The sequence below is a fragment of the Oryzias latipes genome, chromosome 2 (genome assembly GCF_053564925.1).
Source record: "Oryzias latipes strain Hd-rR chromosome 2, Olatipes_Hd-rR_3.1".
Lineage (NCBI taxonomy): Eukaryota > Metazoa > Chordata > Actinopteri > Beloniformes > Adrianichthyidae > Oryzias > Oryzias latipes.
Window position 1 is genome coordinate 51508886 of NC_136238.1, and position 10910 is coordinate 51519795.

The window sequence follows — 10910 nt, forward strand, 5'->3', positions numbered from 1 at the left end:
CAGAAACATTGACTAAAAACCACCAGAAATAAATCCATCGACAGTGAAATCAGCTAGAAGTGGTTCTAGATCCCGGAACATCAGCAGGTCAGAACTAAGCAGGAGAACGTGAACGTACAGATGAGGCTGAAGCAAAGGATCTACTGCCACCTACTGGTGAGAGGTGGAACTTCACTGAGCTTCTGTTCTGGTTTCATCTGCAGACTGGGGGGGGGTTTGGTTGATCTGTCACTGCTGGGAGCTAAAACCCGTCAATCAGGAATTATCTAGGTTTCCGTGTTCCACCTTCACCTGTTCTAACAGGACGTAAAGAATGTGACCCGCTGTTATTGATAGTGGAGGATTGTTGCATCATAAAATGTGAGGGGGGGGGGGGTCTTTTTGGTGGTCTGAGCTGGATTTTTAGCATTTAAACTCATAGACCACATGAATATGGATTATTCTTTGATGTAATCCATACCGCTGGGATTTTATTCTCATGGATGTTAACATTTTTAGACACGCCTAGGATGAAACTCATCAACTAAAGGCGATTAAAGAACATGTGCAGGTTTAAAATTCATGAATGATGAAGGAAATAACAACATATGAAAATAAGAAAACAACTGCTATTGATGTTTACTGATGCAAAGGCTTTAAATAAAAAGATCTTTGAGGTTTGATCAGTCAAAATGTTTAATTTTCTCTTTTCCAACACGTTTTGGTCTCTTTACCTACTTTGAAGCAGCAAAAGGTGGAGGTTTTCTTTGGTCTATAAGCTTTATTTATTTAATTTATCATAGAGTGTCTTTATTTACATTTAGATTTGCTCTATTCTTTTGTTTTTATAACCGCTGAAGTTTTTTAGTGCTTTATTTTGAAAGGCAGTACAGGAAGTGGAGGTGTCTCGCGCCCCTTGACAGTGAACTTTAGAACCGTCGTTGTTCGTGATGGGGCTCCTCCTTTAGGGTCTCAAACTCTCGGTTCTGTTGGCGGGTCTTCTGCAGGAACTGCTGTAGGGGAGTCCAGGTAAACGCTTGATTGACATGTCAGACCACCGCGGCTAGTCCAACCACTTCCGGTTCTGGTCAGGATCCCGGTCGCGCGCACTGTTTATGAACGCAGGTGTTCGGCAGAGTTCAGGTTCTTTTCGGGTTCGGTCCCGTGGTAGAGTTCGGGTTTGTTCTGGGTTTGGAGGAGTTTTAATGAAAGGTTCCGAGCACAGATCCGGTTCCTGTCAGGAACAGCAGAACACGTGCAGAACTTTTAGGAGACCCGTGTTCTGAGGAAGAGTCCTACTTTTATCTTAGTCTTCTTCCTGTTTACATCAGGACAGGGTTGTCAGTGGGCGGGGCTCCGTGTCACCGTCATGCCGGAAAGGAAAGCCTTTCAAAATAAAACATGTTACTGTTCACACTTCAACACTTCTCATGTTGCTGTGATCCGTCTGTTAGGTTTTAAAATGTCCCACCAACCCCTTAACGCACCGCGGGACGTGGTACTTCCTGTTCCGCCCGTATTGATCACATGTCCCACAACCCCTAAACGCACCGCGGGGCATGGTGCTTCCTGTTCCGCCCGTATTGATCACATGTCCCACAACCCCTAAACGCACCGCGGGGCGTGGTACTTCCTGTTCCGTCTGTATTGATCACATGTCCCACAAACCCCTAAACGCACCGTGGGGCGTGGTGCTTCCTGTTCCGCCCGTATTGATCACATGTCCCACAACCCCTAAACGCACCGCGGGGCGTGGTACTTCCTGTTCCGCCCGTATTGATCACATGTCCCACCAACCCCTTAACGCACCGCGGGACGTGGTACTTCCTGTTCCGCCCGTATTGATCACATGTCCCACAAACCCCTAAACGCACCGTGGGGCGTGGTGCTTCCTGTTCCGCCCGTATTGATCACATGTCCCACAACCCCTAAACGCACCGCGGGGCGTGGTACTTCCTGTTCCGCCCGTATTGATCACATGTCCCACCAACCCCTTAACGCACCGCGGGACGTGGTACTTCCTGTTCCGCCCGTATTGATCACATGTCCCACAAACCCCTAAACGCACCGTGGGGCGTGGTGCTTCCTGTTCCGCCCGTATTGATCACATGTCCCACAACCCCTAAACGCACCGCGGGGCGTGGTACTTCCTGTTCCGCCCGTATTGATCACATGTCCCACCAACCCCTTAACGCACCGCGGGACGTGGTACTTCCTGTTCCGCCCGTATTGATCACATGTCCCACAAACCCCTAAACGCACCGTGGGGCGTGGTGCTTCCTGTTCCGCCCGTATTGATCACATGTCCCACAACCCCTAAACGCACCGCGGGGCGTGGTACTTCCTGTTCCGCCCGTATTGATCACATGTCCCACAACCCCTAAACGCACCCCGGGGCGTGGTACTTCCTGTTCCGCCTGTATTGATCACATGTCCCACAAACCCCTGAACGCACCGCGGGGCGTGGTGCTTCCTGTTCCGCCCGTATTGATCACATGTCCCACAAACCCCTAAACGCACCGCGGGGCGTGGTACTTCCTGTTCCGCCCGTATTGATCACATGTCCCACAAACCCCTAAACGCACCGCGGGGCGTGGTACTTCCTGTTCCATCCGTATTAATCACATGTCCCACAAACCCCTAAACGCACCGCGGGGCGTGGTACTTAGGGGCGGCCGTGGTGCAGCGGTAGGGCGGTCGACCCATGATCGTAAAATTGCAGGTTTGATTCCCGCTTTGCACGCCCATGAGTCGAAGTGTCCTTGGGCAAGACACTGAACCCCACCTTGCCTCTGGGGGTAGGCGGGCGCCTGTGTTTGGCAGCGGAGCCGCCATCAGTGTGTGAATGTGTGTGTGACTGTAAAGCGCTTTGTCCTTGTAGGAAGAAAAACGCTATATAAGTATACGCCATTTACCATTTACTTCCTGTTCCACCCGTATTGATCACATGACCCACACACGTAAACCAATGACGCGTCAGACCATCTCCGTCCTGCCAGGTTGGATTCCTGGGGTCAAAGGTAGGAAGGTCAGATATGATTCTTCCCTGTAGGTGAGCGGAAACGCCATGGCCTCTCAAACTCTGCCCCCTCTGCTGCTGCTGCTGCTGTTGGGGTGGGGCGGCGACTCCCTCCAGGAAAGACCCAACTTTGTCCTGATGATGGTGGACGATCTGGGAATCGGAGACCTTGGCTGTTATGGGAACACCAGTCTGAGGTGAGGAACGTGGTTTAGAACGTCTGTTCCACCATCGTCTGCTCACCCCCTTCCTCTTCCCGCCCCCCAGGACCCCCAACATCGACCGGCTGGCGCAGGAGGGGGTGAAGCTGACCCAGCACATCGCTGCAGCCAGCCTCTGCACGCCAGGCCGGGCGGCGTTCCTGACAGGACGCTACCCCATCAGATCAGGCCGGTTTGGGGCTCCATGGGGGCGGGGTCTCCGTGGGGGCGGGGTCTTCACGTTTCTTCTTCTGCTGCAGGCATGTCCGGGTCCTCCAGACCCGGTGTGTTCCTGTTCACCGCCGCCTCCGGAGGTCTTCCACGCAGAGAGGTCACCTTCGCTAAGATCGCCAAGCAGCGCGGCTACGAGACGGCGCTGATCGGTAAGCGGAAGCAAACCCCCCCCCAGCTCCTGAAGGTCCTCGCCGTTTCAGGACCGCCACGCACCAGAAGCTCAGCTTTTCCAGCATGCCTGGAGACGGACGGCGTTGGACCAGGTCCACGCCATCAGCAGCTTTAGAGGCTTCTGTAGGCTCCTCCCCTCTGGAGACGGACGGCGTTGGACCAGGTCCACGCCATCAGCAGCTTTAGAGGCTTCTGCAGGCTCCTCCCCTCTGGAGACGGACGGCGTTGGACCAGGTCCACGCCATCAGCAGCTTTAGGGGCTTCTGTAGGCTCCTCCCCTCTGGAGACAGACGGCGTTGGACCAGGTCCACGCCATCAGCAGCTTTAGAGGCTTCTGTAGGCTCCTCCCCTCTGGAGACAGACGCCGTTGGACCAGGTCCACGCCATCAGCAGCTTTAGAGGCTTCTGTAGGCTCCTCCCCTCTGGAGACGGACGGCGTTGGACCAGGTCCACGCCATCAGCAGCTTTAGAGGCTTCTGCAGGCTCCTCCCCTCTGGAGACGGACGGCGTTGGACCAGGTCCACGCCATCAGCAGCTTTAGAGGCTTCTGTAGGCTCCTCCCCTCTGGAGACAGACGCCGTTGGACCAGGTCTACGCCATCAGCAGCTTTAGAGGCTTCTGTAGGCTCCTCCCCTCTGGAGACGGACGGCGTTGGACCAGGTCCACGCCATCAGCAGCTTTAGAGGCTTCTGCAGGCTCCTCCCCTCTGGAGACGGACGGCGTTGGACCAGGTCCACGCCATCAGCAGGTTTGGAGGCTTCTGCAGGCTCCTCCCCTCTGGAGACGGACGGCGTTGGACCAGGTCCACGCCATCAGCAGCTTTAGAGGCTTCTGTAGGCTCCTCCCCTCTGGAGACGGACGGCGTTGGACCAGGTCCACGCCATCAGCAGCTTTAGAGGCTTCTGCAGGCTCTTCCCCTCTGGAGACGGACGGCGTTGGACCAGGTCCACGCCATCAGCAGCTTTAGGGGCTTCTGTAGGCTCCTCCCCTCTGGAGACGGACGGCGTTGGACCAGGTCCACGCCATCAGCAGCTTTAGGGGCTTCTGTAGGCTCCTCCCCTCTGGAGACAGACGCCGTTGGACCAGGTCCACGCCATCAGCAGCTTTAGAGGCTTCTGTAGGCTCCTCCCCTCTGGAGACGGACGGCGTTGGACCAGGTCCACGCCATCAGCAGCTTTAGAGGCTTCTGCAGGCTCCTCCCCTCTGGAGACGGACGGCGTTGGACCAGGTCCACGCCATCAGCAGCTTTAGAGGCTTCTGTAGGCTCCTCCCCTCTGGAGACGGACGGCGTTGGACCAGGTCCACGCCATCAGCAGCTTTAGGGGCTTCTGTAGGCTCCTCCCCTCTGGAGACGGACGGCGTTGGACCAGGTCCACGCCATCAGCAGCTTTAGAGGCTTCTGTAGGCTCCTCCCCTCTGGAGACGGACGGCGTTGGACCAGGTCCACGCCATCAGCAGCTTTAGAGGCTTCTGCAGGCTCCTCCCCTCTGGAGACGGACGGCGTTGGACCAGGTCCACGCCATCAGCAGCTTTAGAGGCTTCTGTAGGCTCCTCCCCTCTGGAGACAGACGCCGTTGGACCAGGTCTACGCCATCAGCAGCTTTAGAGGCTTCTGTAGGCTCCTCCCCTCTGGAGACGGACGGCGTTGGACCAGGTCCACGCCATCAGCAGCTTTAGAGGCTTCTGCAGGCTCCTCCCCTCTGGAGACGGACGGCGTTGGACCAGGTCCACGCCATCAGCAGCTTTAGAGGCTTCTGCAGGCTCCTCCCCTCTGGAGACGGACGGCGTTGGACCAGGTCCACGCCATCAGCAGCTTTAGGGGCTTCTGTAGGCTCCTCCCCTCTGGAGACGGACGGATTGGACCAGGTCCACGCCATCAGCAGCTTTAGGGGCTTCTGTAGGCTCCTCCCCTCTGGAGACGGACGGCGTTGGACCAGGTCCACGCCATCAGCAGCTTTAAGGGCTTCTGCAGGCTCCTCCCCTCTGGAGACGGACGGCGTTGGACCAGGTCCACGCCATCAGCAGCTTTAAAGGCTTCTGTAGGCTCCTCCCCTCTGGAGACGGACGGCGTTGGACCAGGTCCACGCCATCAGCAGCTTTAGAGGCTTCTGTAGGCTCCTCCCCTCTGGAGACGGACGGCGTTGGACCAGGTCCACGCCATCAGCAGCTTTAGAGGCTTCTGCAGGCTCCTCCCCTCTGGAGACGGACGGCGTTGGACCAGGTCCACGCCATCAGCAGCTTTAGAGGCTTCTGTAGGCTCCTCCCCTCTGGAGACGGACGGCGTTGGACCAGGTCCACGCCATCAGCAGCTTTAGAGGCTTCTGTAGGCTCCTCCCCTCTGGAGACGGACGGCGTTGGACCAGGTCCACGCCATCAGCAGCTTTAGAGGCTTCTGTAGGCTCCTCCCCTCTGGAGACGGACGGCGTTGGACCAGGTCCACGCCATCAGCAGCTTTAGAGGCTTCTGCAGGCTCCTCCCCTCTGGAGACGGACGACGTTGGACCAGGTCCACGCCATCAGCAGCTTTAGAGGCTTCTGTAGGCTCCTCCCCTCTGGAGACGGACGGCGTTGGACCAGGTCCACGCCATCACTAGCTTTAGAGGTTTCTGTAGGCTCCTCCCCTCTGGAGACAGACGGCGTTGGACCAGGTCCACGCCATCAGCAGCTTTAGAGGCTTCTGCAGGCTCCTCCCCTCTGGAGACGGACGACGTTGGACCAGGTCCACGCCATCAGCAGCTTTAGAGGCTTCTGTAGGCTCCTCCCCTCTGGAGACGGACGGCGTTGGACCAGGTCCACGCCATCAGCAGCTTTAGAGGCTTCTGCAGGCTCCTCCCCTCTGGAGACGGACGGCGTTGGACCAGGTCCACGCCATCAGCAGCTTTAGGGGCTTCTGTAGGCTCCTCCCCTCTGGAGACGGACGGATTGGACCAGGTCCACGCCATCAGCAGCTTTAGGGGCTTCTGTAGGCTCCTCCCCTCTGGAGACGGACGGCGTTGGACCAGGTCCACGCCATCAGCAGCTTTAAGGGCTTCTGTAGGCTCCTCCCCTCTGGAGACGGACGGATTGGACCAGGTCCACGCCATCAGCAGCTTTAAGGGCTTCTGCAGGCTCCTCCCCTCTGGAGACGGACGGCGTTGGACCAGGTCCACGCCATCAGCAGCTTTAAGGGCTTCTGTAGGCTCCTCCCCTCTGGAGACGGACGGATTGGACCAGGTCCACGCCATCAGCAGCTTTAGGGGCTTCTGTAGGCTCCTCCCCTCTGGAGACGGACGGCGTTGGACCAGGTCCACGCCATCAGCAGCTTTAAGGGCTTCTGCAGGCTCCTCCCCTCTGGAGACGGACGGCGTTGGACCAGGTCCACGCCATCAGCAGCTTTAAAGGCTTCTGTAGGCTCCTCCCCTCTGGAGACGGACGGATTGGACCAGGTCCACGCCATCAGCAGCTTTAGGGGCTTCTGTAGGCTCCTCCCCTCTGGAGACGGACGGATTGGACCAGGTCCACGCCATCACTAGCTTTAGAGGCTTCTGTAGGCTCCTCCCCTCTGGAGACAGACGGCGTTGGACCAGGTCCACGCCATCAGCAGCTTTAGAGGCTTCTGCAGGCTCCTCCCCTCTGGAGACGGACGACGTTGGACCAGGTCCACGCCATCAGCAGCTTTAGAGGCTTCTGTAGGCTCCTCCCCTCTGGAGACGGACGGCGTTGGACCAGGTCCACGCCATCAGCAGCTTTAGAGGCTTCTGTAGGCTCCTCCTCTCTGGAGACGGACGGCGTTGGACCAGGTCCACGCCATCAGCAGCTTTAGAGGCTTCTGCAGGCTCCTCCCCTCTGGAGACGGACGGCGTTGGACCAGGTCCACGCCATCAGCAGCTTTAAGGGCTTCTGTAGGCTCCTCCCCTCTGGAGACGGACGGATTGGACCAGGTCCACGCCATCAGCAGCTTTAGGGGCTTCTGCAGGCTCCTCCCCTCTGGAGACGGACGGATTGGACCAGGTCCACGCCATCAGCAGCTTTAGGGGCTTCTGCAGGCTCCTCCCCTCTGGAGACGGACGGCGTTGGACCAGGTCCACGCCATCAGCAGCTTTAAGGGCTTCTGTAGGCTCCTCCCGTCTGGAGACGGACGGATTGGACCAGGTCCACGCCATCAGCAGCTTTAGGGGCTTCTGTAGGCTCCTCCCCTCTGGAGACGGACGGCGTTGGACCAGGTCCACGCCATCAGCAGCTTTAAGGGCTTCTGCAGGCTCCTCCCCTCTGGAGACGGACGGCGTTGGACCAGGTCCACGCCATCAGCAGCTTTAAAGGCTTCTGTAGGCTCCTCCCCTCTGGAGACGGACGGATTGGACCAGGTCCACGCCATCAGCAGCTTTAGGGGCTTCTGTAGGCTCCTCCCCTCTGGAGACGGACGGATTGGACCAGGTCCACGCCATTGTAGGCTCCTCCCTTCCCCCTTTTGGAAGCGTCTACCGGACGTCGATTAGGGGCGTTGCCCAATCTAGCCGTACTGGAACGATGTAACCACTCAAAAGGGGCGTTGCTTGTCCCGTGCTGAACCTTGAGGTGGTGTGGGCGGGGCCTGTTGTAGAAGTGGGAGGGGCTTGTCGATAACGTGTGGGCCTCTGGTCTGCAGGTAAGTGGCACCTGGGTCTGAACTGCGGCAGCAGCCAGGACCACTGCCACCACCCACACGCCCACGGCTTCTCCTTCTTCTTCGGCGTCCCGCTCACCAACCTGAGGGACTGCCAGCCGGGTCACGGCACCGTCTTCCAGATCCACAAATACCTGCCGTACGGGACGATGGGGGCGGTGCTGCTGTCCGCCGCCGCGCTGCACCTCAGCGGGGCGTGGCGTCTCCGGAGGGGCCTTCTCCTGGGCCTGCCGGTGCTGGTTCTGGTGCTGGCGGGCATGACTGCGGGCTTCGTGTGGACCGTGCCGTACCTGAACTGCGTTCTGTTCAGGGACGGCAGCATCGTGGAGCAGCCCTTCAGGTCGGAGAACCTGACCCAGAGGATGACCCGGGAAGCCGTGGCCTTCATGGAGAGGTGAGGACGCGGCGAGGACGCGGCGAGTGCCGGCCTGAACTTCCTGGAACCAACCTGCCGGTTTGTCTGTGCAGGAACTCGGCGCGGCCGTTCCTGCTGTTCTTCTCCTTCCTCCAAGTCCACACCGCCATGTTTGCCTCAGCGGCGTTCAAAGGAAGCAGCCGCCACAGCGTCTACGGGGACGCCGTCCACGAGGTGGACTGGAGCGTTGGTGAGGTTCTGACGCTTTGGTGAAGTTCACCTAGAACAGAGGGAGGAGCCTCTGAGGTTCCGTTGTGGGCTCAGGCTCCGCCCCTCTGTTCCAGGTGGGTTGGTCCAGCACTGATGGTCCGTCTCTCAGGTCAGATCCTGCAGACCCTCGGCAGGCTGGGCCTGAGAGAGAAGACGCTGGTCTACCTGAGCTCGGATCAGGGCGCTCACCTGGAGGAGGAGGTCCACGGGGGCTCCAACGGCGTCTACAAAGGTGAGCCGGGTGTGGCCCCAGAGAACGGAGGCTGTTAAGGTTCCAACAGGAAGCGACAGCTACAGCCGGGTCTCACTGACCCGCCCGTGTTCACAGGTTCAGGGCAGCTGAAGCACTGCATCATGGGATCTGTAGTTAGTGTGTGATCAGTAGGAATAACAACCAGAAACACCTGGACCGGATGAGTCCAGATTCCAGGATTCAGAGTCAAGGTCCGGTCTGGAAGTAAGGAGTCGTGTGATTGGACCACAGTCACTAACCAGTTCTCCCTTTGATCTTAGTTTACGGTTCTCACATTAAAGCTGCCTCTCTCTCCAGAGCGGGACTTTTCCAGAGCTGACTCTGACTGAAAAACTGACTGTCAATCAACAGGCCACGCCCCCTTTATGGCAGATTTAACACAAAAACCTGCACAGCCACAGTGAACACTGGCTCGGTTGTAACACGCCACCTGGTGGTCTGCTGCTGAACCGATGTGGTTCCAGTTCTGACCAGCCTGGAGGTCCGTTTTCCACCAAGCTGGTTCCAGTTCTGGTTCAGAGGCCCTTCCCTGCCATCACGCTCAGCGCTGGTCAGTCATTGCCTTCGCCGCCTGTTTGGCGGTGCGGCTAATCGTGTGCGGCAGCGTGACTGTAAACACTCGGATCCAGAACCGTGTGGATCTGACCCAGAACTTTGTAGAACCCTAGAACGGTGCAGGTCTCTTCATCAGGATCCTTTCTCCCTCTGAGCAGCTGGGAAGTCCACAAACTGGGAAGGAGGGATCCGGGTCCCTGGAATTCTGAGCTGGACCGGGACAATCCCAGCAGGAGGAGAGATCTCAGAACCCGTCAGCAACATGGACCTGTTCCCCACGGTGGTCCGACTGAGCGGGGCCAGCGTCCCTCAGGACAGGTCGGGTCTTTCAGCAGCTTTCCTGGGTTCTGGAGGGTTTCTGAACCGTGTGTCTGACCTGTAGGGTCATAGACGGTCACGACCTCATGGACCTGCTGCAGAGGAGGCGGGAACGGTCCCAACACCAGTTCCTCTTCCACTACTGTAACTCCTACCTGAACGCAGTCCGCTGGCACCCCCCCAACAGTAAGCCGACCCCCTGACCCGCTACCTGACCCGCATGGGGGTGGTCTGATGGTCCCGTTTGTTCCTGCAGGCACCTCCGTGTGGAAAGCCTTCTTCTTCACCCCAAACTTCTACCCAGAAGGCAAAGCGGCGTGTTTCCACACCCACGTCTGTTTCTGCACCCCAGACTACGTCACCTACCACGACCCCCCGCTGCTCTTCGACCTCTCCAAGGACCCCTCGGAGAGCCGGCCCCTGACGGCGGACACCGAACCGGCCTTCTGGGCCGTCCTGGCGGCGATGGAGGAGGCGGCAGACTCCCACCGGCGCTCCGTCCAGCCGGTGGAGAGCCAGTTCTCTGCAGACAAGCTGATGTGGAAGCCCTGGCTGCAGCCCTGCTGCTCCACCTTCAGGCAGCTCTGCCGGTGCCAGCAGGACCGGCCGTGAAACCGGACCCCTCAGAGGTCCCCGCTGGACCCTCAGAACCACTGGAGAACAGGTGTTCCCCAAGGATCAGGCCTGGGGCCTCTGCTCTTTTAGCTGAATCCAAGTTGGACACATGGGGTTTGTTTCTATGCTGATGACACAAATCAGGTTTTAGTTGCATTGTTACTCTGCAGGAGACCAAGCTCCACCCCTTTTTCACAGCCTGTCGTCAGAAATGCTTTTGATGTTTTTGTTTCATTTTCAGAGTTTTCCTCTAAATCAACGTTTGTTTGTGTAATTTGTTCGTTTTTAGGGGCGTGTCTT

The 10910-nt window shown here is 58.2% G+C and overlaps 1 protein-coding gene across 4 annotated transcripts; it reads left to right on the forward strand.

Moving 5' to 3' along the window:
- Window positions 1-867: 867 nt before the first annotated feature.
- Window positions 868-10865, forward strand: sts (steroid sulfatase (microsomal), isozyme S). Of its 4 annotated transcripts, XM_023963843.2 has the most exons (11): window positions 909-1008; window positions 2979-2999; window positions 3116-3195; window positions 3266-3387; window positions 3459-3581; window positions 8227-8638; window positions 8713-8849; window positions 8979-9101; window positions 9836-9995; window positions 10060-10181; window positions 10252-10865. In XM_023963843.2, the coding sequence occupies exons 3-11, from the start codon at window positions 3137-3139 to the stop codon at window positions 10605-10607; spliced, it is 1614 nt and encodes a 537-aa protein (XP_023819611.1). In that variant the 5' UTR covers window positions 909-1008; window positions 2979-2999; window positions 3116-3136; the 3' UTR covers window positions 10608-10865. The 4 variants fall into 4 exon arrangements, with proteins under 4 accessions (XP_023819604.1, XP_078798509.1, XP_078798499.1 ...); XM_023963836.2 differs by lacking the exon at window positions 2979-2999 and having other exon boundaries at window positions 868-1008; window positions 3032-3195; XM_078942383.1 differs by lacking the exons at window positions 2979-2999; window positions 9836-9995; window positions 10060-10181 and having other exon boundaries at window positions 868-1008; window positions 3032-3195.
- Window positions 10866-10910: the final 45 nt, after the last annotated feature.

What these genes read in the sequence shown, in the direction of transcription:
- sts (XM_023963836.2), top strand. Translation starts at nt 3,047, where the DNA reads ATGGCCTCTCAAACTCTGCCCCCTCTGCTGCTGCTGCTGCTGTTGGGG. An exon ending in ACGCTACCCCATCAGATCAG is followed by an intron (nt 3,388 to 3,458) that starts GCCGGTTTGGGG and finishes CTTCTGCTGCAG; the next exon opens with GCATGTCCGGGTCCTCCAGA. An exon ending in GCCAGCGTCCCTCAGGACAG is followed by an intron (nt 9,996 to 10,059) that starts GTCGGGTCTTTC and finishes TCTGACCTGTAG; the next exon opens with GGTCATAGACGGTCACGACC.